Here is a 27,074-nt window from a genome sequence, read left to right on the forward strand (position 1 = left end):
TAAACATCTAACCACTCACCAGTGGTGTGAAATATATTTCTTTCTTTCAGATGTTTTTGGCATTTTTGCTCAAGTTACTTCTCCGATGTTTATCGATATTTTATCAAAGATTATCAATCCCTATGATCTATATTGATAGCCAGTCCTACTTCTAATATCCTTTCGGTCTATCCCCATTGATTACAATCATGCCTAAGTGGAATGGTTCTGAGGTCACATGATGATTTGTGAAGTAGGACAAACTCCAAAAGCTCTATAATTGAAATTTTGTCTGTGATCATCCACTTTCAGTCACTAAATAATTTTGACATCGTTTCCACTCCTAGATGGTATAGCTTGTCCTGCCTACAGCATGCTAGTCCGATAATGGTGGAACACAGCAGGGAAGCATTAATATAGCTGAAGAGGGCGCTGTCGGCACGGGTACAACTGTACCCCAATCAAAATACAGAAACATACCCAATGATGAGTCCATTCTGCACTGTGCCGTTCTCGTGATCAGAACCGGCACATTTGCTTGCATTTTCTATAAGAAATGAGAAATATATTTCGTGATGCACAATACCATTCACAGTCACTTGAACGGTTTTAGGTTTCACAACATGGACTCGTCTGCCCAGGGATGGCAACAGAAAATTTCTATTTTCAGCTGAAAACTTAATATTGTGTCATCGAATGACGGGTTCAGGATTTGATCAATTTGAAATAAAATCAGTGGAAATCCGCAGATCAAAGGAAAATTGAAATCCTGCATCCACCGTTTAGAGTACAGGCTACGTTTCTGTATTTTGACTTTGTTTGGGGAACAGTTCTGTATATTTGAAACATACCTGGGGTACATATCTGTAGCATGTGTGCCAACAGCGACCCCCTTCAGTATTAATAAGACAGTGTTAGGGGCATTCTGGAATTCCTAGGCTCAATTTTAATCTTGGGACCCTTGTCTTTGATTCTGAAAATTTTGGTTGCACAGAGTCCTTTGATTACCTTTTTTTCAACACATTACATTTCAATATCTACATATGCATGAAATGGCAAATTTGCTGTAGTTGCTGTTGACTGTGGTAGGGGGACAGTATCACAGCAAGGCCCACCTACGTTCACTATGGCGACAACAGCATGGAGGGTGGCAATCTAACTTACAATCAAATATATCAGTGCACACACAAGCATAGATAAACATTGTCGATACTGACAATGACAGCTACAATGTGAAGGTTATGTCTACACTAGATTTTAGAAGACTGAAAATTGATGTGAAAATTATTAACTTTACAGCATTTCAGTTGTAGCACTATCATAATGTTTTCTCTCCAACTATTAATCAGCAACATATGTAAACTGGCTCTCCCAGAAGTTAATATAACTCTGTAAACTTGGCACCAAGTCTTGTCTTGTATCCACTAACTTGTACCAGACTCATCAACATTGACCATTCTTGTCACCATGGCAACACTGCTGCATGATACAGCTTCAGCAACAGCTAACACTCCAGAGCAAGTCTTCTGGCACTGTCCGCTAAGCTAGTCGGACTAGATTTCAACAAAAACTTCAAGCAGTAGTATTCCTCCAGTGAAATACCATTGACAAAACCAGAAACACTTTTGGCAAACTTGGTGACAAGATTTGCCCTCTCCTTCTCAAGCCAAAGAGACAGGTCCTGTTCCATGTCTTCAGGGTTTTCAGAAGGTTCAGACCTGCCTGGTTCATTCTGGCTTGGGTCAGTCCCACTCGGTCCCCACAGCAAGTACTCCACCACAGATCGAACCTGGGCCAGACATTCCACCTTCCGTGGCTGCAACATGCCCTGTAGGGTCTCAACCGTGTCCAGGGTATCTGGGCTCTCCGTTTCCGCTCGGTGTTCTGTCATTGCATCGTCCAACAGCTTGTCAAGGAATCGGCACATGGCTTCACCCTGGTGGACGTCATGTGAGCGTTGCCGTGGCAAGAAGGTGATGACCTTGCCCCGAAGGTCGCTGCGTGTTACGAGGAATATGTCCCGGAAATCTGTCTCGGTGACCGTGTATCCCTGGTCTAAGCAGTGTGACATGGCACTAAGCAGCTGTAGGGCCATGGAGAGGATGACGTTCATGTAGACTTCCGCATTGTGAGTCAAGGTCTCCCTCAACAGGGACAAGTGACTGTCCAGACTCTCGATGATGTCGAAGCTGCCCACCGCACAGAAACACTTAGCTAAGCTGCTGTCATACACAGAGTTCTGTACCAGCTGACTCGTCTTGATGAACTCCTCCGTGAGGAAAGAGAAAGGGATAGTGTCTGCGAACACGGCTGCTGGCTTCAGAAGGCTGGGATGGGTCACTGTGCTGCTCTCTGTCGCAGGGCGTGAGTGGAGGAGCTGAAACAAAACATGCAGTGTTATAACTATGTTATAACATACAAGGTGTAATATCCATGTCATGACTTGATGTAGGTGTTATATCTTTGTTATGGCATACAGGGTGTTATACATGTTATATCATGTACAATATGTTATATTTATATTTTGACATACAAGGTGATCAAATGTATTATGATATACTTGGTGTTATAACAATGTTATGACATGTACAGGTAGTATATCTTTCTACGAAGTATTGGGTGTTAGATCTTCTTTATGACATGTACAGAATGGTTCAAATCAGTTATAGGTGTTATCTATGTTTCCCAGGATTCAACACTAAGGCATGTTTGAACGACATTGTCCAGTAAATAGCTGGACCAGTCTAGTTAAAATCATGTCTGGTTAGCCCAACTGTTCGTGTAGATATTTAATAAACACAGTTTCAAATCACCGAATTTGTTATTTTCCTTTTTAAAACTCTTGCACAGCATCATCTATTATAATGAGTATAATAGAGACTGTTGCGAAGCATATCTAAATGTAAAAAGACTCTAAAAGCTACCCTCTAGTGACAAACATTCTTCAGAAAAATCAAAAGGTAAGGTATACAGAATTCATAATGGACAAAAGAAAACAACAATTATCACATGGTTTTGTGTTTAATATAGTTTGTTATTCAAGGCAGCACTAGACCTGATTACAAAAACAACCTTGTTTTGTCTTCCAACAGTATGGTCTAGTTGACATTAGGGCAGGTCTAGTAAATGTTAATACCCAGTGGTAAAAAATGTTCACATCGAATCCTGATTTCCTATTGTATGATGTACATGGTTTTATATCTATATTACGACATATGTGCATTGAGGTAATGGGGACCAATCCTAACCCAGAATCTAGGTGAGGGGGAAACCACGAGGTACTGACAGGACACAAATTCCGATCCACTGAGGAGACCATATTGACATTCTAGGTGTTATATCTTTGTTATGGCATACAGGGTGTTATACATGTTATATCATGTGCAATATGTTATATCTATGTTATGACATACAAGGTGTTCATGTGTATTATGATATACTGGGTGTTATAACAATGTTAGTTACAGGTAGTGTATCTATTTACGATCTCCTTTATAACGTTCAAATTGGTAATACTGACTGACTGAGTTTGTTTTTACGCCGCTTTTAGCAATATTCCAGCAACATCACGGCGTGGGACACCAGAAATGGGCTTCACACATTGTACCCATGTGGGGATTCGAACTCGGTCTTCTTTATAACCACTGGGCTACCCCACCGCCCCTCAAATTGGTAATATCAGTTATGACATGCATAAGTTAAATCTCTTGACAACATGTAAAGCTGTTATCTATGTTTTCTATTGTATGATGTATGATCTATATTATGACATGTATGTGCATAAACATACTGGGAACCAATCTTAACCCAGAATCTTGAGGAGTGGAAAACATTGAGATACTGATGGGACAAATTCTGAGGAGACAAGATTGACATTCTAGGGACCAATACTTACTCAAATTCAAAACAATGAGAAAAGTACTGCTACTAAAATCTACAACTTACCATAAGTTGACATGGGGAGTTGTTGACCTTGAACTTTGCATTATAGACGATACATCTTTCTGAAGCATGCAGTGGCTGACCATAAATGTCAAAGTCTCCCCACTTGAGCTGGTGGGGAGCTGGCAGCGACAGCTTCTCTTGTGACAGCAGCCGTTCAACCTGACTGTAGATGTCCTGGAGGCTCTGCAACATCATCGTCGTCAAGCGACTGTGTAGATCTCGAAGCTTGTCCTCTCGCAATGTTACTGACGTATTAGGTCGGTTCATTGCCACGTATTGCTCCGAGGAAGACCGATCACCTTTCTTGGGTTTCCGTCTGGGGGCAGGTTTGGGCCTGGAGAGGGTACTGCAAGTGGAAGTCGTGTCTGACTCTGAAGAGACAGTTTCCCGGGATTGGGAGCGCCCTGCATTGTCAGGAGGGGCGAGGAAATCAGTCTCAGTTGTCTGAGAAACCTGGGACAGCGTAGACACCATGGATGTAGCATCATCATCGACAACCTTATTGTAGCCATTGATTTCCTCGTAAATGGGCTGTGAGGCGAGAAGCATCTGTCTTGATTCATCAATGTCAGCATCTTCATCAAACGGATCACCCAGGCTATCCTCTTCTTCAATCGTTGATGGCATCGCCACCATGCTCGACGTCATCCCCATCATGCTGGAGGTCATCGCTGACGGCAACGCACACATACTCGAGGTCATGGAGGGGGTCAAGAGATTTGCCGCAGTCCCTGCTGTGGCAGTAACTGGTGGCACAGGCTCAAGGTAACCTTCAACTGGAATGTTTGGGCATATTGTTGTCACAGTATTGCCAGTGATTGGATCGTAGACATGACGTCCTCCGAACTTTGGCAGGATTGCCTCGTAGAGATTCTCCAGAGAGCCCAATGGAGAGAGAGCATCAGGTTTCAGATCCTCAAATTCCTTGTCCATGTTAACAGATGATGACATTGGTCCACCTGTTGAGCAATACACACCAGCATAAGACGTTGGTATGATATAGGGGATTATACACTGACAACCTAGTTGTATAACATTATGGTAGACCAATGAAATTACTTCTTTCACAAGATAATTTCCCTACTTAACCATTAAAACATTTGTAATGGGAAATAATCATGTCTTGTAACCATTTATATTGCAAAAGAACATGAGGTGATAATTTATACTTACCTTTATCTTACAACTTTAACATTCAACATATGCATCTTAAATTGATTATGCACTCAAAATCTGACACATATAAGACAAAAGAAGAGATGTTTGCTCAGGACGATCAGTTTCTCACATTATCGTAGTCACTATCATGGAGATTGATTTATTCCACAATACAGTCATTATTAGTTGTGTCTGCACAGCGATGATTAGTCAAAGAGTGTTTCCGTGATTATACATTAAGAACTAAAGTCCTTTAACGTCATGAATTAACAATGCCATTTAGAAAGTGGCCATAACATATGTTCTATTTGGGATTACACTTTCGTAGTTCAGAACAGATTCTAGTACTTTTGTTAGGTTGAGTCCCATCCGGGATTCGAACCCTCACGCTCAGGTTCAGGCACCTCACTATGGACTTGCGTTTCCTTTAATGGCAGCCTGTTGCAGACACAATTCATTTTTTTATGTTGGTACATTAAATCATGCTGTCCAGACGATAAAGTCAACTTCATCAATCGATGGAATATAATAGAAATATAAAGGACAAAATTTATCATCCATGCTTGTATATAGAGGATAATGTCTACTGAATCTACAGGTTATGATGGAATATAAAGGACAAAATTTATCAGTCATGCTTGTATAAAGAGGACAATGTTTACTGAATCTACAGGTTATGATGGAATATAAAGGACAAACTTTATCAGCCATGCTTGCATACAAAGGACAATGTTTACCAGGTTATGATGGAATATCAAGGAAAATAACTATCAGCCATACTTGTAGAAAGACGACAATGTCTGCTGCATCTGTTACTCAGGTTGTCATGGTATATAAACGACAAAATTCATAAATCATGCTGTCAACAGAGGACAATGTCTGTAGCATCTTACGGTCATGACAGATCAACCACACATATTTATATTGATGGAGTATAACAGACAAACTACGATCACAATTATGGCTGTATACATAGAATAATGTCCACTGAGCCTATTTGGAATGATGGAACATATGGCAAAACCCGAACTAAACCTATCAGCCATGCTTGTATATAAAGGGCAAATCCACAAATCAGTTCAGAAAAAGGATGTTGGTTTGATCTACCGATCATCCAAGTCAAGGTTATGTTCATCTCTATATTTGCTTTCTGCATCTACAGGTTGTGATAGGATATAAAGGAAAATATATATCAACCATGCTTGTAGAAAGACAACAATGTCTGCTGCATTACAGGTTATGATGAAACATAAAGGACAAATTTAATATCAATGCTTGTATGCAGATGACAATGTCTACTGAATCTACAGGTTATGGTGGAAGGTTGCATCCATCTCTACAAACTACAGGAGGACGAGCTGTGAGAAACCGATCTCCTTACTGAACATCAAACCCGAGGCAAAAGCTGGGTCATCACCTAGTGAGATGGTGTTCCGACGGTTCTCCAGGATCTTCGTGTTCGTCATGTCAGTCACCAACTAAAACAGATGAACAGTTCAGAACATCCCGACAATTTATAATATATCTAGAATTCAAAACTAAGAACCTTTGAAGTCATAAGTTTGTTCGGAATTAGGATCTTTTACAGTTATTATTTCCTGAATTCAGAGTCATTTCAACACCAAATTTCTAAAGTTTCGTTAATGCAATAATGTTAAACTGAGTGAATGAGTATGGTTTTACGATGCTTTCAGCAATATTCAAGCAACATCAAAAATGGGTGTCATATATTGTATTTCATGTGGGGATTTGAACCTGGGTCTTCAGCATGAAGGGCAGACGCTTTAACCATTAGGCCATGCCACCGACCCGTCAAATTGAGCATTAAGCCTCTTCCACCATATTGGTCATGTCATGGCTAAAGTAGGTGGGGGAATTTCCAAGTCATACATAATGAAGTGCCAAATGTTTAAATCCGATTTGGAAATATTTACTTGCTGCAGACTTGGGACCAAATGTTGGCATCTGAGTCTAGAAAATACCTACCTTAGTTATAACAGGGCCCAATAATCATTGAGATGATTCGAAGGTCAGAACTATTGCTGGAGTGATTGATCAAATAACCGGTCAATCTATCGATCTCGTTATCAATGGGCTCAGGAGACTACTAGTACTAGAATCTGTGCTTTACAAAGAAAGTGTAATCCAAAATATAACATATGTTACATTTGACCACTTTCTAAATGGGGGCCGTGGGGTAGCCTAATGGTTAAAGCGTTTCGTCAGACGAAGACCGGGTTGAATCATCATGGGTACAAATGAAGCCCATTTCTGGTGTCCCCTCCGTGATGTTGCTGGAATATTGCTAAAAGCGGCGTAAAACCAAACTCAGTCAGTCAGTCAGACTTTCTAAATGGCATTGTGTATTTTCACAGACTATCGATGTTCCTAACAAATGAAACCTCCAATGAAACTCAAGGATGTATGTTTTTATCATTATGCTTGTTAAATCAAGACATAAACAACTGATCCAGTTTCTTGACTCGTGCAGTGTAGACAACATTTATGTCTCAATAGGACTGACTGACTGACTGAGTTTAGTTTTACGCCGAAGCAATATTCCAGCAATATCGCCAGAAATGACTTCATTGTGCCCATGTGGGGAATCGAACCGATGTCTTCAGAGTGACGAAGCCAACGCTTTAACCATCTACCCCACGCCCCTCAATAGGAAGTATTCCCAATTGTCTTGACCTCAGTTTTGCGTTGGGGTTTGCGATTACAATCGATTATTGATTGATTACTCAGCTCTGCCTATCAATCTGCATATTGTGAATACACGCACCCATCACAGTATGTATTACGTCTTTGGGAGCTCAGTTTAGTTTCAACTAAACATCCTCTTAGCATGTCTTAGCATCATACTAATTTGTGGCAGAGTACTGTATTAAGTATTTCATATTTCACCAGCTCCCACTACCAGTAAAATTGGGAGGGGCAGTGGGGTAGCCTAGTGATTAAAGCATTCACTCGTCACTCAGAAGACACACATTCAATTACCCCACATAGGTACAATGAGTGAAGCCCATTTCTGGTGGCCCCAGCCGTGATATTGTTGGAATGTTGCTAAAAGCAACATAAAACCCAACTCACTCACTGAACCTTTGGGAACTTCAAATAAACACCCTCTGAGGATGTGTCAAATCACTTCTGGCAAAGCATGATATTAAGTTTTTCATATTGCCAGTAACTTGGGAGGGGTGGTATGGGGTAACCTAGTGGATAAAGCGTTCGCCTATCACATGGCTGCCATGATACTGCTGAAATATTGTTAAAAGTGACATGAAACTCACTTACTCACTTACTCACTGAAGTAGATTGGGACCAATTTAAAAAATTCACTGTTAGAGATTTTGAATCCTTGGACTCATGAAATAGCTCATCCTCGATAATCTCCAGGGTATACGTTACGATCACTCTCCACTAAACCCTGGATGCATCCATGGTTTGGCCCCATAAGTATATTACCTCCCTTGACCGGCTTTTTATCCAATCAGGTGTCTACGCTGGGAAGTTGAGCGAACCAATCACACCTCACTTTCGCTACTTAAATTATCTAACCGTTTAAACTTGGCAACACAATTGATGCAGAGGTACTCTGAAAGAGGAGGAGGAGTTCTTTCATATATTTTTTTAAAGTTTCAGATCTGTCACTTTGTCTGTATTATTTCCCCAAAAATCTCAGTGGCACTGCGAACAAACCTTCACGACTGCGATCACTATCTTTGTTGACACTGTCAAGCTCGGATGTAACGGCGGCTTAGCTGATTGGCTACTGTGAGATACGGAGCCAGCAAAGGGAGGTGATATAATTATGGGGCCAAGCCGTGGATGCATCCAGGGTATAGTGGAGAGTGATCTTAACGTATACCCTGGAGATTATCGAGGATGGAAATAGCTAAGCAAGGTGAAACCATAGTTACCACAGGCCCCGATATGTCAGCAGCATTGATCTTCTTCTGTTTGTTAGTGCGTGGTAGTGTGGACTCCGTGATGGACTTGGCCCGCTTCACCGACGCAGGAGGCTGAGGAGCACGACCCTTCTTGTTGCCCAACTTGCCCAGAAAACTCTTCCTGCTCATCGGAGCAGCAGTTGGCAGTTCGATCTTCTCCCGTGGAGAGTCATCTTCATTCTAAAAGGGCAAAAACTTGTATTGGTGTTCAGGAAACAGAGTATCTTGAACAGTATCACTATTGAATTTTCTGCCCTATCACACACAGTACAGGTAAATACCGATTATTACACGAGCAAGTTTGCATAAGACTTATACGAAACGAGTATCGGGCAATACACAATTTTGCATGAGTTTTGTATAAGTCGTGTGCAGTAAAATACGGTAAGCAAGTGTGACTGCCCTGTCGATTGATGTCACGTTCAGTTGTTTAAGTGACGTCACAGACGACGAAATAGAGAAACAATGGTTGCTTGTCAAAAGTCATATGTGCACATGCGCACATATGATATATATGACACTGGTTATGTTTCACATATGGATAATAATATGGATTACTATCAAGTTTATAGCACCTTCTGCATCGTAGCTCAGCAATTCCAAACAACAAAATGGATATGATTGGAGGTATTTATATCAAGGTGCATAACTCCTCCGTAGGAGAAAGACAAAGAAAAGGTAGACTGAAAGGGCAAGGTTGAGAGCTAGACTTAGATACTAGTCCTACAGGTACTGCAGTGATATGCTTGAAATGACATACATGTTGAATAAAACTGTTGAATATTGATGTGAGGTGGAATATGAATGGTATCACACCCACATATCAGGATATATGTCATATACAACACTACAGTATTGTTACTCATCTACAGAACATCTGGTGACATGTGTTTGTTTGTTTGATGTTTATTGCCGCTGAACACTATGAAAGTGCAAGAGTGGAAAGTGGTTAACACTTGTTTTACGGTTTCCAGACTGAAAATTCTTTTGAGAAAGCAGTCTATCATTCATGAGAACACTGATTGTAAATATTCCCTATTATCCTTTAAAATGACTGACTGACTGACTGACTGAGTTTGTTTTGATGCCGCTTTTGGCAATATTCCACCAATATCACGGCGGGGGACACCAGAAATGGGCTTCACTCATTGTACCCATGTGGGGATTTGAACCCGGGTCTTCGGCGTGACGAGCGAACACTTTAACCACTAGACTACCCCAACGCCCCCCTTTAAAATGACTTTAGTGGAACTACTACAAAACATGGAAAGCAGCCATGATGGAATAAGACTTACTTCCAAAGCACAATTATTTAAGTAGAGTGTTGAAAATAGCAGTTACAGATTTCATAATATTTTGGGCACCAACCTTCTGAGGTGAAATGGGATCTTAAAGATCACATATACTCTAGGGGGGTACAAATACATAAATCACTCATTGGTATAGTTATAAATGAACCCCAGTCATTAAAACTACTCATTTCGATCTTTAATTAACTTAAATTGACCTTTTTGACAACAGTGCACAATTCTTTCCCGCGAACGAATTTCAACCAATCAGAGGGGCTCGTCTCCATGACGTCATGTGAGGAATAGATATAAGGGCAGATGCATTATTCATGTACATTTCAGGGGGTAAATTATCTTGTTTACAGGTTAGTATAAACCTGAAATCGTAACAATTGTTGTGAAAAATGAAAGTTATATGTCTCACAATCTACTGTCATTTAGTTTTGTCACCTGCTTTGCCTTGTTTCCAAGTTACTTGTTTTCATAGACGATTCTGTCAAAATCGCTTGGAGTCGCTAGGCCTTATTTGTTCGAGCCAGATGCTAGTGATAGTGAAAACGATGACAGCCTCGCTCATCACGGTTACAGTTGATTTCTTCAACCTAAACAGTGTGACATTAGGAAGGGTGGATGCCCATCAGATGCCGTTATTTGAACATATCCCCGGTAGTTCTTGTCTGATTGTAATAAAGTATCAAAGCAGTGTGGGCTTTTTCACGTTTTCTAATGCCTGGATGGTATAATGACTGATCCAAATTGATCCCATTTCTGTGTGGTTTTTTACCTCGATATTTAATCATGTCATGTAAAAAAAGGCATCCATTACGTATGATTATTTAAAATTTACATTTGATTTATTTGAATCCGTAAACTAAACAACCCCAATTTGCCATTGCTAGAAGAATCTGAAAATGTACTTAGGTAAATAGGTACATACAGTTTTAGCACACAGCCAATGCTTATGTGTATTTCTTATGCAACACTGAAGTTCTCTTCGTATTCTCAAAATATTGTCGGCCCATAAGTTTTTACATGCAATACAGCAATTAATACTCCCTTGTTGTAACCCGTGTTAGGTGGTATAAACCTACACGTTATGTCATCATTCACTTGATGGTCAGTAAATGAATTTATAACAGGTATAATTAGTGTTAACACCACTAAGATTACCCGACAAAGGTTCCCAGAAGAATTATCAGCCGAGTTACAAAACAAACATCGATCAAAGGATTAACCGATAACACGCTGATTGATTAATTACTTTCATCTTGCACAGCGGATTTGTCAAAAGGTAGTGTTTATGTATGTAGATTTACTAATCTATACTGAATACTGACTGACTGACTGACTGAGTTTAGTTTTACGCCGCTTTTAGCAATATTCCAGCAATATCACGGCGGGGGACACCAGAAATGGGCTTAACACATTGTGCCCATGTGGGGATTCGAACCCGGGTCTTCGGCGTGACGAGCCAATGCTTTAACCACTAGGCTACCCCACCGCCCCACTATACTGAATACACTCTGTCGCAAAGTGTTTGTGTTAAAACAACGTCCTTCTTTCAAAGGATTAACCGCCAGTACATTGATTGATTGCTCATTATTGGCTAACTAAGTTACTTTTCTTTAAAGAATGGCAGACATTATGCAATTAGTTGCCAGGTGTGCAACCTTGGGTGACCATTGAGACAATACACCAATGTGAAATACCTGAAACAATATATCACTTTTTCGCATATTAGACTGTTAAAAGACACATCACTTGGAACAGCTGCAGATGAATGGCATATCACTTGTTTATGTGGATATTGGTGGATACATTCCTTGAACAAGGTAATAGCCTGACACTGTTCCTATAACTTTAATCTGTTTTAGTTTTAATATTTGCATTTTGTTGTTATTCATTTGTCGTAGCATGCAACAGAATCATTATTTTCGCCATGAAGTGTAATGAGACAGAAAACACACACAAGGGCGTGTGTGCGAATTATGATTCACATTGGCAAACTATGAAATTTCTAGATATTACAGTCCTGTTATAAATTCACTATTAGTATCAGCAGATCGCCTGTTTTTTATTAAGTTGCAAAATGCATACAAGTATAATAAAGTACTAATTAGGATTATAAGACGAAATATAGAGTGAAGCAGGCGACTTTTTGGCAACTTTTAATCGCTCGGTATTAATTAACCACAAGTTTTTTAAGAACGAATTTGGTGTTCCGCTTAAGATTAACCACACGTCTTTCATATGTAGTGGTTAAAAGAGTACAAAAAACAAAAGTTTATTTGTTCTTTAAGATTATTGCACCTATATAGTGACGAACAGCCACTGATCTTCAGCTCTCTATCCAAAAGTCTGGGCGGTGGGGTAAGGTGTTCGCTCAACAAGCCGAAGACCCGGGTTCAATTCCCCACATGGGCACAATGTGTGAAGCCCATTTCTGGTGACCCTGACGTGATATTGGTGGAATATTGCTAAATGCAGCGTAAAACTAAAATTCACTCACTCCAAAAGTCCACAAAGGTGGTCCATATCTTCTCTTAGCATCAGTACTTGAGACTATGAGTGAGTGAGTTTAGTTGTACGCCGCACTCAGCAATATTCCACCTATATGGCGGTGGTGTGTAAATAATCAAGTCTGGACCAGACGATCCAGTGATCAAAAGCATGAGCATCGATCTGCGCAATTGGGAACCGATGACACGTGTCAACCAAGTCAGAGAGCCTGACCACCTGATCCCGTTAGTCGCCTCTTACGACAAGCATGGGTTACTGAAGATCATTATTCTAACCTGGAACTTCACGGGTACTTGAGACTATGAAAAACACTTGCATCCAGTATGGTCCTCCAAAACAATTTGTGTCTGTATCTGAGATTTGCTCACATCTACCTACCAGACCATCCTACCTTGATCCAGAGACAGTTAGCATCGGCACTTCAGAGAAAGAAATACTGTGTCGAGGACTGTCCAACACATACATTAAATACAAGAACATCCTACCTTCTTTACTTCCTCTGGCTTTTCCAGTGTGGTGGGTGAGGTGGGCATGGATTCATCAAGCTCTGGAACAGGCGATGTTGGTGATGGTGGCCCCTGGGTTGATGACTTCCTGTCTCGTATAGATGGCGCTCCTTCAGTCGACCGACTTAACCTTCGCTCCAACTCCCGAGCAAAGTCGGGATTCCTTGCATCTGTCATCCGAGCAGGAACTGACGTACGAGTGGGTGGTTGAGGGGGAGCACCCTTCTTTGGACTCTTCGGTCTCCTTCGGACAACCACCCCAGACTCTTCCCCGCCCGACCCAGGAGGCTTGGATGGTAGTTGTGGTTTCGTCTGTGGTGGGTTGGGAGGCACCTGTGGTTTGGTCCCATGCTGGGGAGGAGGAGGAGGTTTGGCCCCTGGCTGGGTAATGGGAACCTGTGGGGGAATGGGTTTCGGGGCAGGGGAGGAAGTGGAGGTCTGATGCGACCTTGACATTGTGGATGTAGTGGTGGTTGTAGATGTGGTGTCGCGGGACCTCCCGTGGTCACGAGGGAGTGTATGGGAGGTGAAGTCTGTCTTCGGTTTCGTGGTAGGGGGATTGGCTGGAAGCTGTGGAAGGACTGTAGGTGTATCGTCTTTGGTTGCAGCTGCCCTCTGCATGATCGGAGAGGATTTCTCTGGGTCTTTCTTCATTCGTAGTTTGGGACTAGACACTCCCTTTTTATGTTGTAACGGGGAACTGGGGGCAGCTTTTGGCATAGCACCTTCAAAGCGGTCCTCAATGGAGCCCTTATGGTCCAGTGCTGGACTGGAGGAGGAAATGACAGGGGGGCTCATTGGGGGAGGGGTTGCAGGCGGCAACACTCGGAATTTGGGCTGTGGAGAAAATTTTGCAGTTCTTTTCTCTGCCGGTGAGGCTGGTGGCTGATCCTCCTTCAAATCTCTGATCTCTATCATGGATGAGGACATCACATCAGTTTTGGATTCTGGCTTTGCGAAGGTAATATCTGGATTGCTACTTTCAACAGGCAGTTCGGAAGAATCCCTCCCACGACGCAGAATGTTCTTAAAGAATGAAGTAAAACCACCACGTTTTGCCTTCACCATATCTGCCGACTTGCAGCCGACTCGAAGGTCAAGGGCATCTTGCTCATCCAGGCCTATAGTTGGTTCACTCACAGCCTTCGGTGCTATCAAAGGTTCCAGCTGTGGAGGGGTCACTATGGACTTCCCCATTGTCACCATCTTAAAGTTGGGCTCCGTCTGATTGGCTAGTTTCCGTGTGGGCGAGACCTGCGGTTCTGGGGGAGGAGAACTTGGAGGTCGTGGAGCCTGACGAGATTTTCGCGACTTCTGCAGGTCAAGGTTAGCTGCCACAGAAGCCATTCGCTTCTCAAAGTCAGCATTTTTTTTCAACTTATCCTTGCGGGCGTCAGTATTGCTGTCGGTATCTTTAGCACCAGATTCCCCTGCACTGCTGCCAGCCTTCGCCTCTATTAATGGCTGGCGAGGGCTGTATCTAAAGTCGCTGTACTTACTCTCAATCTCACCATAGCTAGCCAACACATCATTAAGTAGCTCTACCACCTCCAATCCAGCAATAGTGCTGTCTGTGTCTGAGAAAGAGGTGTTGCCATCCTTCTTCTTCTCTTCCTCTTTCACAGAAGAGCTGAATTCTTCCTCTTTCCCAGCAGAAAGTACTTCCTGTTTGGGCTCAGGTCCAGAGGTGGATTCATACTGAGATCCATACAGACACTCCTCAATATCATCCAGAGTGTATGACTTAGCATTCTCCTTTGGAACTACATACGGCTTTGGAGTGTGTCTTGGAATAATGTTCACTATTTTATATGGCATTGTTACGTCACTTTCTTCTTCCACATCCACAGAAACTGACTTCTTGTCGTCAGATGCTTTACTGTCGCTGTCTGACGAAGAGGCAGATGATGCAGGCAGCGACTTCACTCTGTCTATACTTGTCTGTTTGTACTGCTCTGAGCCCGAGGATTCACTGTCAGCCCTATCACACATAGTGTCCGCAATCCGGTGCAGTTCTATGTCTGAGTTGAACAGCTCCTCCACCGACAGTTTGGAAAGGCTTGGCTTGGTACGAACGGGGAACGTCCCATGTTTGAAAGAAGCGTCACAGTCTCGGAGGGTGTGGAACCGGTCAGGTCGACACAGTAGCTGAAGGTCAAGATCTTCAAACTCCTTGCTGGGACCCTTTTTGCTGGTAGCAGAATCTGGCAAAAAAGATATACCTCATTAGTGTCTCATATTGATGATAAAAGAGGTCAACTGATGAAGAGTCCCTTTATAGGGACAGGGTAGGGTATGGGTGTGGGTAGGTCCCGTGTTGGGGGAGGGGCTTGTCACCTGGTTGGGTAGGGTATGGATGTGGGTTGGTCCCATGTTGGGGGAGGGGCTTGTCACCCGGTTGGGTAGGGTATGGTTGTGGGTTGGACCCATGTTAGGGGAGGGGCTTGTCACCCGGTTGGGTAGGGTATGGTTGTGGGTTGGTCCCATGTTGGGGGAGGGGCTTGTCACCCGGTTGGGTAGGGTATGGTTGTGGGTTGGTCCCATGTTGGGGGAGGGGCTTGTCACCCGGTTGGGTAGGGTATGGTTGTGGGTTGGTCCCATGTTGGGGAGGGGCTTGTCACCCGGTTGGGTAGGGTATGGTTGTGGGTTGGTCCCATGTTGGGGAGGGCTTGTCACCCGTTGGGTTGTCACCGGTAGGGTAGGAGGGTATGGTTGTGGGTTGGTCCCATGTTGGAGGAGGGGCTTGTCACCCGGTTGGGTAGGGTATGGTTGTGGGTTGGTCCCATGGGGGAGGGCTTGTCACCCAGTTGGGTAGGGTATGGTTGTGGGTTGGTCCCATGTTGGAGGAGGGGCTTGTCACCCGGTTGGGTAGGGTATGGTTGTGGGTTGGTCCCATGTTGGGGGAGGGGCTTGTCACCTGGTTGGGTAGGGTATGGTTGTGGGTTGGTCCCATGTTGGGGGAGGGGCTTGTCACCTGGTTGGGTAGGGTATGGTTGTGGGTTGGTCCCATGTTGGAGGAGGGGCTTGTCACCCGGTTGGGTAGGGTATGGTTGTGGGTTGGTCCCACATTGGGGAGGGGCTTGTCACCTGGTTGGTATGGCTGTGGGTTGGGTCCCATGTTGGGGGAGGGGCTTGTCACCTGGTTGGGTAGGGTATGGTTGTGGGTTGGTCCCATGTTGGAGGAGGGGCTTGTCACCCGGTTGGGTAGGGTATGGGTGTGGGTAGGTCCCATGTTGGGGGAGGGGCTTGTAGCCTGTCAGGGTACGATACTAGTGTTGAAAGGTCCATTGTTGAGAAGAAGGGTTTGTCACCTGGTTCAGTAAGGGACAGCCATTGCTTGGTCCCATGGCAGGGTATTAAGTAATTGTCAAAGATTGTACTGCTTGGCAACATTTCACCTAGAGAGAAAGAAAATCACAGAAGAAGGAGATGGAAGATGGGCAAGGCCTGCTGGCAGTCATCTGATAAGGCATAAGGTATTGTTGCCTGTGATTGGGTCAGGCAGAGGGTGGTGTGGTGTGTTGGGGTTGGGTTTTGTCTTACCTTTAAGGTTTCGGATGTCAGCATTCCAGATCATGTTTTCAAGTGCCAGCAGAGCATTCTGTTTCTCTTCCTCAGTGAAGGACATCTCATCACTGGATGAGTGACCTTCACATTGAGAGTCAACTTCATCGTCAAGGATATTATCTAATCCACCGTCGTAACCAATCACGTCTGGTTCAGCTTCTGTGAACACAACGTGTCCACTGCGACTCTGGTGGCGGGCGACCGACTTTACCAGCACACCCTTCCTTGGATTTGACCTGTTGCCGTGCCTACCAACAAGGCGGACTACTCTGGGTGGGTTCTCATCTTGGAGCAGGTTACTGTTGTGATTCTCATTGTTCTTGAACTTTGTCCTATCACAGGAACTGTTCCTATCGTTCTTGCTCAGCTTCGAGTTGGCGTTCTCTATGTCCGCTGAGGTTATTGTGATACAATCTCCGGGTTCAACTTTGACCCCATTTATGTGCTGCGAGGTGGCCTTGAGGATGACTGATGTGCGTTTGCTGGGGACAGGGGAGGATTTGGCGGAGTTACTTCGGTGGAAACTTCCAGTGTGGTCAGCACGTGCTCGCTGGCAGTTGGCGCAAAGGTCACGGCGCCAAGCATTCTGGGTAAACTCGGAACACGCAGACATTACTCTGCTCAGATCCTTGATGCATCATCTCACCATCTGAAACAAGAGTAAGGAACGGTAACTAAGGAACTGTAACTAAGGAGCAGTCTATACTATAACAGCTATATCACACCTCTACAGCAGGATATTGTGACACAGCTGTAAGGACAAACTAAGAAATAACAGGACAGAGAAATATATACATGTTAGGTATAGCAGATATATTAGGTATAGTGAGTATAGTGACACAGTGAGATAAAGCATGACAGACAGAGAATGGAGGGACAGAAAGAAACAGAAAGACAGAGATAGAGAGACACAGAGAGATAGAGAGAGTGAGTGAGTTTAGTTTTATGCCGCTTTTAGCAATATTACAACAATATCACGGCAAGGGACACCACAGATGGGTGTCACATATTGTATTTCATGTGGGGAATCGAACCCAGGTCTTCAGCGTGACGAGTGGACGCTTTAACCATTAGGCTACCCCACCGTCCCAGATGGAGAAAGACAGACAGAATGAGAGAGACAGAGAGAAAGAGAGAGAGAGAGAAAGTTACAGATACAGATAGAGAGATATAGCACATGATACACCAGGGCACCATGTGTATGAGTTCTCAGTGCTTGCTGACTGGAGGATCGCATAACTATATCAACTGAGACACAGCAGGGGACACCAGGACTCAACAACATCTGTTTGACGGAAGCCAAATCTGAGTAAGAGCAGAAATAACTCGAATGCACCAAATCAAATGCCAGGCAACATCACACGCAGTTTAATCCCAATCTCGAAATGTCAACCACTGCAATCCCATTGCAAGCCAGGAAGTCATGCGGGGACAATTATTCTGCTTAACTCCCTCACATCCGAGTAAATCTGTATCACACAGAGTGAGATCGTGATCGCTGTTATAGTACTTATACCCTCACATCCATGTACAGCAAACTCAAGTGAGAAATTAAATATTGTGTCATACCCTGGCCTCCTTGTGCTATTAGCTCTTATCACACAGTTACAATGTGTATACTGTGGACTATCTTCACATCTGTGCAGTGTAAACTCATGTCAGAGTGAGGGAGTGAATGCTGCGTTTCACCCAAACACCATGTGCAGTAAACTCGTATCACGCAGCAAGAGAGTGAATGCTGCGTTTCACCCTGACATCATGTGCAGTAAACTCGTATCACGCAGCAAGAGAGTGAATGTTGCGTTTCACCCAAACACCATGTGCAGTAAACTCGTATCACGCAGCAAGAGAGTGAATGCTGCGTTTTACCCTGACATCATGTGCAGTAAATTCGTATCACGCAGCAAGAGAATGAATGCTGCGTTTCACCCTGACACCATGTGCAGTAAACATAACACACAGAATGAGAGAAGGAAGGGTGTGTAAATGAGTTTGAAGACCTTTCCTTAAAAATTAATAAACAAAATATATCCCACTTAAATGATCCAGGATGTGGCATCATTCCAAAATACACAAACATTTGTATCAGATCTCAATACCCATAGGTTTTCTTCAAATCTAGTTACATGAGTATACAGACAGAGAATTGCTTCAACAATTTAGTCCATTCATGACCCATTTGATGATAAATGTCAGATACACTTTTGTTTCACAATGATTATGTATGGCAAAACAGTGCCGATTTGCTGAACCTTGACACGACTTCCTGTACAACCAGTGTATGATGGGAGGTAATCACCGAAATATTCTATTTGATAATGAGAGGAGATACGTACACTAACAATAGATATAACACTATGTATTTTCAAGGTATGTATATATTGTAAAACACAAATACATTTATATACACCCAAAACACACATGGGAAAAAGCGTGGGGTCACCCTGGTGGTTACCCAGTGATTTGGAAGTAAAAGCCTTCCATCCATAGGCAGCTTGGGTTGTTTGTATACAGTGAGTGAGCGAGCTTAGTTTTACGCCGCTTTTAGCAATATTTCACCAATATCACAGCAGGGGACATCAGAAATGGGCTTCACACATTGTACCCAAGTGGAGAATTTGACGGAATCGAACCCGGGTCTTCGGCGTGACAAGCGAACGCTTAAACCATTAGTATACACCCCAGGGAGTTGAGAATAATGACAGGATTACACACTTGTAAGATTTTTCACACTTGTAAGTGTGGTTTTTAAATTTATAATATATGTTATTACATATATATAATACCCCAAGTCATAACAAATGTATAACACCCTGTCTGTATACAAAATGCTTATATGATATCCTCTTAAAGGTAGACTTACCTTATCTCCTTCCTTCAAATCTCTCAGCTTATCCTACCATCCCAATGCATCAAATAGACTGGTTCCATTGTTCCACTTCATTATATAGCACTTGTGTCTAACTCAGTCCATTATCATCTGTGGGTAGAGAAATTACACATCAACTGGCAAATCAAGGCGTTATTACCAATAATCGTTATTAGTACCAATGTTCAATGTGCCATAATGGTCCAACAATAGCCAATTAGAGCTCAGCCTGTGCAGCCAGAGATAAACACTTATATTCTCCCACAAACACAATGTTTGCAGAGAGCCAGGATGGTAATCCCTTTAGCATGTTCAGTTGCTCCCAACAATTCCTTGACAACCCCTCTGAATAATAACAGCAGAGTAAGTCCAGCTTCACTTACAAATGTCACCTTTGCTAATTCATGCTAGAACAGTAGTTGGAGCACGGATGGAAAAAGAATAATCGTGAAGAGACATGACCTGATGGAGAAACAAGACCAGTTGTGAGGAGAGCATGACCTGATGGAGAGACAAGACCAGTTGTGAGGAGACCATGACCTGATGGAGAGACAAGACCAGTTGCAAGAAGAGCATGACCTGATGGAGAGACAAGACCAGTTGTGAGGAGAGCATGACCTGATGGAGAGACAAGACCAGTTGTGAGGAGACCATGACCTGATGGAGAGACAAGACCAGTTGCAAGAAGAGCATGACCTGACGGAGAGACAAGACCAGTTGTGAGGAGAGTATGACCTGATGGAGAGACAAGACCAGTTGCAAAAAGAGCATGAGCTGATGGAGAACGAAAGACCAGTTGTGAGGAGAGTATGACCTGATGGAGAGACAAGACCAGTTGCAAGAAGAGCATGACCTGATGGAGAGACAAGACCAGTTGTGAGGAGAGTATGACCTGATGGAGAGACAAGACCAGTTGCAAAAAGAGCATGAGCTGATGGAGAACAAAAGACCAGTTGTGAGGAGAGTATGACCTGATGGAGAGACAAGACCAGTTGCAAGAAGAGCATGACCTGATGGAGAGTCGAGGCTAGCTGTGAGAAGAGCATGAGCTGATGGAGAAACAAGACTAATTGTCAGGAGAGTATGACCTGACGGAGAAACAAGACCAGTTGTGAGGAGAGCATGACCTGATGGAGAAACACTGCAACTGTTTTGTTATAAATATTGTATAAGCAGATATGCCAAGAATACCTGGATCATATTTATGTGATATCAAAAATGTGAAGTGACAAAACTGACATACTGTGAAATACATCATTTATACCACAGGAATGTGTGCACCCAACATGAATCTCTTGACATTTAGGTTCAATACGATGTATCAAGAAGGGTATGTATGTATGTGTATCCTGCATGCACAAATGTCTAGAATGGATGCAGAAAAATTTATCTTCAGTAGCCCATGCTTGTTGTAAGAGGCGACAAACGGGATCGGGTGGTCAGGCTGGCTGACTTGGCTGACACATGTCATCGGTTCCCAATTGCGCAGATCGATGCTCATGCTGTTGATCACTGGATTGTCTGGTCCAGACTCGATTATTTACAGAACGCCGCCATATAGCTGGAATACTGCTGAGCATGACGTTAAACAACAACCTATCAACCAACCAACCTAGTTTTGTAGGGCAAGATAAAACCCTGATTAAGTGATATATAAATAAAAATGGCAACGCCAGCGAAAAGAATTTCAGATGAAAGATTCTATTGGGTGTAAACAGCAAAATAGTGGTGAAAACTATGAGAATTGATCACTGACAATCAGTGAAGACTTCAGCAAAGGGTCTGCCCTTACAAGAGCATCTGCCACTGAGGAAGTGTCTGTCTGCTGCCTGATACACACCAGCCATCACACCATGCTTCAGGAGCCAGACTATCAACTTATGTACCAGCAGGTCCAACACAATTTTATCTCATTTACAGACATTAATAAGGCCTCCTATACAGTGTGCGAAATAGCCACTGGCCCGCTAGCCCCTTGGCTAGTAAAAATCCACTCAGGACAGTAAATCTCCACAATCACTGGCCCGACTGGCTAGTTAATTTTAATGGGGTCATTTTGTAAATATATGACTCTCTCTGACTTGTTAAGTTATAATACACTTTTAAATCATGCAAGATTATTGCCTGATAAAAATGATCATCATATTAGCAGCTTAATGATGAAACCTGTGTCATGCCGACAATACCTTATTCTCATTTATTTTTGCAATCTTTTGCTTAGTTTCTACATTCAAATTTCGGGCTACTGAATTATTTTGTGGGCAAGCAACTTTAAGGCATGGCTGGCCTGACTGGCTAGCAAAATTTAGAAACTATTTAGCACACTGCTCCTATACTCCATGCTGCATGGGCATGCCTCAAGCGCATACAGCACATTATTACCTGGATAACCCAAGCTGCCTGTGAGGTGCTAGGTTAATACTCATCAGACTTATCCCACCAGGTACCCATTTTCTGCTGGTGAACAGAGCCAATATTGAACAAACGCATTTGCCTACAGTAAGACCACAAGTGTCATGTGTTGTGGGGCAGGACAGAAGTTCTAAAATCTCTCAGGAGACAAGCTTTCAAAGATTTTTTACCCATCCAAGGATTCTCCGTGACAAACGTTGCGTAACTTCAACTGACTTGTGACTTGGGCCCCAGGCACAAGGCCACACCCTACCTCAGATCTTGTGGAAACTAAATACAATGAACTAGTTTTGAGTTGTGTCTACTGATGGATACCTAGGTCACTGGCCAATCCAGCACATCTTGTCAGACTTCTTACATGTCTAACTGCACTCTCACTCTCAGCCAATTGACCTTTTCACTTGGGTATTATACTCAACCACCCATGTTTGAAAGTCATAGATCTGTCTCTTTAGTGTATACAATCTGATATATATGACATCTGGGTTGAAGTCTTGATACATAAGAATACCTAAGTTATACCATCTCATGGTTGAAGCTTGTGATATGAAATGACCATCTAGTTTATATAATCTGATATATCATACCAAAGTTGTAGCATGCAATACCTAACAAAACCTAGGTTACACAATTAGAAATATATATATTTTGGTTCCTTCATTTGATATACACTGAATATCCAGGTAGTATCAAGTGAACAATAATGGATTTGTTATACAATCAGATATTTGTACTTCAGTTACACCATCGGATATGTAATGAATAAGTAGGTCGTATCATCAGACATATCATATCTAGGCTGTTGCATGTGACATAAGGAATATCTACAGAACTACAGATAACTTTTTGTGTCATTGAGTTATGTACTCGCTTGTGCTCATCCCAATTGGGTATCCTAATTTTCCTTTGAGTAACCAAGTAAATTGTACCTGCCTCACTCAAACTCGGTTGGGTATTTTGCCATTTTCCATTAATTGTAAAAATGTTTAAATGTTGGTTTACGTGTTTGTTATTAAATTTGATATGTAATATGAGGAACGACAAGAAAGACTGCAAGTTGCCAAGTTCATGTGCTGAAATAGAACCTCTCAACATACCTCAGATATTTATCTATTTTTGTGTGTACGTATGTAACATCAACTTTATTTAGTATTTGCAAACATTCAAGCGTACTTGTACGCATTAGACTTAACTGGAATTGAGTATTCACATAAATATTTGCGTAATTTACGCAGATACGCAGCTTATCTGTTCCTCTGTATCTAGGATTTTCCATCAATTATATATCTTGTCTGAGGCAGGTGATACATAATCATTACCTAGTTTGTACCATCAGATATAAGATATCTAATAGTGGCATGTGATACGTAATGAATACCAAGGATATTCCACATAGCTGATATACATTGTGAAGTATATGATAGATAATCATTACCTAGGTTATACCATCAGATATAAGATATCTAATAGTGGCATGTGATACATAATGAATACCAAGGATATTCCACATAGCTGATATACATTGTGAAGTATATGATGGATAATCATTACCCAGGTTATACCATCAGATATAAGATATCTAATAGTGGCATGTGATACGTAATGAATACCAAGGATATTCCACATAGCTGATATACATTGTGAAGTATATGATGGATAATCATTACCCAGGTTATACCATCAGATATAAGATATCTAATAGTGGCATGTGATACGTAATGAATACCAAGGATATTCCACATAGCTGATATACATTGTGAAGTATATGATAGATAATCATTACCCAGGTTATACCATCAGATATAAGATATCTAATAGTGGCATGTGATACGTAATGAATACCAAGGATATTCCACATAGCTGATATACATTGTGAAGTATATGATGGATAATCATTACCTAGGTTATACCATCAGATATAGAATAATTAAGTTATAGCATGTGACATGCAATGAATAACTGATAGTTATACCAGTGGATCCACATCTGAACTGAATCATATGTAATGAATACCTGTAGGTTATATCATAAGTTATAATATATCTAGGTTTTAGGATGACATAAACAATGAACAGCAAGGTTTTATTATCAGATAACCATATCTTGGTTTGGGCATGTGATGTGTAATGTATACATTGGTTATACCATTAGATATACAATAATCTGCATTTACCATGTAATACATAATGGCCTAATTACCACCATTAGTTACATGATACGGTTACGCAACACTACACACTGTCGAACAGATGATAACTCAAGAACTGAATGGAACAGTGAGATTATGTATCCCAGCCAATAACACACATACCACTCTCATCAAATATAGATAAGACACAGATATGTACACAACAAAATGCATTTTCTGAGTTCCTGGGTATATGAGTAATCTATGGGTTGGAACTAGTGCGTAATGAGTCGGTTTTACAAAACCCTTCCCTCTTTGTTGTTAACAAAGACCCTGTGCGATCTCTGGCTAGCACCATACTTATAACATAGATGTCTATTGATTACATACCAACTGGCCCCATAAAATGTGTTTGAGCTGTCATACCCCGGTAAATATAAGACATGTGATAAGAAATATATCACATCTCCACATCCATCATCTAACAATGTAAACAATGATGTATGTTGTAACAATGTTGTATCGCGCGTGCTGCGCTCAGCCAGGCATTGTTACTGTGATCATTGGGCCGTGTCCTGAAGTATGTAAATACAGAGACCTTTCACACCCCGTTCTCCCCCGATAACGGTAAAATATTCACTGAAATCATCAAAACACCGCCATTTCTCTCAAATTGTGTAAATATATGTGGATGCCGCGCGTACAGAATGTTCGATCTCGTTTGTGCTCACACAGATATTGTCTGCGATGCCATGGGATATCTGCCATATCACCTCACAGTCGTCTGCTACGCGCATTACAACGGGAAATGGCTATGATCTTAAACAAGATCGTTCGAATGCTGTAAGAAACAGACCAAACTCTACCTTTCTAATTATGGGAGATATATATATACTCACAGAATTGTAAATTAATCCATAAGCCCCATGCTTGATTATGCAGCCTGCTTCTCGCAGCTATGTTTAGCATAGGCAAATAGCCATTGACCCGGGCCGCAGCACTCCCTCACCGACAGATCCCTCCGCCGTGAAGAAAGAGTCCATCAACAGAGCAATGTATAGGGTTACATGGAACTCGATAGACGCTCAAAGGGGAGGAACATTCCCAGTTGCCTGTCGTTCATATTAAATATGACTCTGCTTGCAATATGGGGGGAATAAATATAGCAATATCCCAAGAATGTTCTGTCTCAAATCGACTTATGAGATGTGATCGGTCGTATCTAACACATGTTCATGGTGATCTGCCGTGTGTTTTATGTATAACACATCAAAACAATGTTCTTGTTAAGGCGGAGGATCTAGCACACACATCAAGTCGTGTGAGATTTCAGCCGAGGACATAAAGGATAAAACCGACACCTCGTCTGACCGTGGGGCGGTCTGTGGTTTACCACGTGTGTGTAGGAGGATTTGTATCTAGGCAAACAGGAAAACACACTCGCGTGGGCTCTCGCGTCGGCCAACAAATGTCATCTTTGTTGAAATCCGGTTGAAAGAACTTGAAGGGAAATTCACATGTCAACAGAATAAACATGGGATGAACTATACCTGCTTTATGGGTTCGTGCAGGATTTGCATCGTTACCGGAGCATGGAGAGTCTATCAGTAATTAATCTACTCAAGATCCGATCCAAACACCTGACGACAGGTTTTGCATAGGCCTACACTTGATCTGATCTTATACACACCGGCAAAGTTTGCCTAATCCGGATCCGAAACATAGATTTCACGACAGGATTTGCCTATTTTAAGTCCGATCTGCAGAAATCCCGACAGGGTTTGCTTACTCTAGATCTGATCCTTAAACATCCCGGCAGAATTTGCCTACTCCAGGTCCGATCCATAGGTATCCCCACAGGATTTGCGTACATAAGATCCGATCCACAGGTACCACGCCAGGGTTTGCCTACCCAAGATCTGACCAACAGACACCACGCCGGGATTTGACTAACAAAGATCCGACCCACATGTATCACGGCAGGGATTGCCTACATTAGAGCCTACCTACGGATATCACGGCATGATTTGACAAGTGCTAACATTAGATCCGACCTACAGGTATCACGGCAGGGATTGCCTACATTAGATCCTACCTACGGATATCACGGCATGATTTGACAAGTGCTAACATTAGACCCGACCCACAGGTATCACGGCAGGGATTGCCTACATTAGATCCTACCTACGGATATCACGGCATGATTTGACAAGTGCTAACATTAGATCCGACCCACAGGTATCACGGCAGGGATTGCCTACATTAGATCCTACCTACAGACACCACAGCATGATTTGGCAATTGCCAACAACAGATCCTACCCACAGGTATCACGGCATGACTTGGCAATTGCCAACAATAGATCCTACCTACAGGTATCATGGCAGGGTTTGGCAATTGCCAACAATAGATCCTACCTACAGACATCACGGCAGGGTTTAGCAATTGCCTACAATAAATCTTACCTACAGACATCACGGCATGACTTGGCAATTGCCAACAATAGATCCTACCTACAGGTATCACGGCATGACTTGGCAATTGCCAACAATAGATCCTACCTACAGATATCACGGCAGGGTTTGGCAATTGCCTACATTAGATCCTATCTACAGGTATCACGGCATGACTTGGCAATTGCCAACAATAGATCCTACCTACAGACATCACGGCAGGGTTTGGCAATTGCCAACATTAGATCCTATCTACAGACATCACGGCATGACTTGGCAATTGCCTACATTAGAT

The 27,074-nt window shown here is 42.5% G+C and overlaps 1 protein-coding gene across 1 annotated transcript; it reads right to left on the bottom strand.

Annotated features, from left to right (window-relative positions):
* Window positions 1–36: 36 nt before the first annotated feature.
* LOC124265071 lies at window positions 37–25,336 on the bottom strand. The gene is made up of 8 exons (XM_046699864.1): window positions 25,226–25,336; window positions 19,781–19,897; window positions 16,894–17,566; window positions 13,330–15,554; window positions 9,006–9,215; window positions 6,500–6,560; window positions 3,925–4,883; window positions 37–2,356 (listed from the first exon to the last, which is right to left on the bottom strand). The coding sequence occupies exons 3-8, from the start codon at window positions 17,528–17,530 to the stop codon at window positions 1,484–1,486; spliced, it is 4,965 nt and encodes a 1,654-aa protein (XP_046555820.1). The 5' UTR covers window positions 17,531–17,566; window positions 19,781–19,897; window positions 25,226–25,336; the 3' UTR covers window positions 37–1,483.
* Between the last annotated feature and the right edge of the window lie 1,738 nt (window positions 25,337–27,074).

The sequence above is a fragment of the Haliotis rubra genome, unplaced genomic scaffold (assembly GCF_003918875.1).
Source record: "Haliotis rubra isolate DU_JTF1 unplaced genomic scaffold, ASM391887v1 Scf96, whole genome shotgun sequence".
NCBI classification, from domain to species: Eukaryota; Metazoa; Mollusca; class Gastropoda; order Lepetellida; family Haliotidae; genus Haliotis; species Haliotis rubra.

What these genes read in the sequence shown, in the direction of transcription:
- LOC124265071 (XM_046699864.1), bottom strand. Translation starts at nt 17,530, where the DNA reads ATGTCTGCGTGTTCCGAGTTTACCCAGAATGCTTGGCGCCGTGACCTT. An exon ending in AGCCAGAGGAAGTAAAGAAG is followed by an intron (nt 9,216 to 13,329) that starts GTAGGATGTTCT and finishes TTGCCCTTTTAG; the next exon opens with AATGAAGATGACTCTCCACG. An exon ending in TCGGAACACCATCTCACTAG is followed by an intron (nt 4,884 to 6,499) that starts GTGATGACCCAG and finishes ATTGCTCAACAG; the next exon opens with GTGGACCAATGTCATCATCT.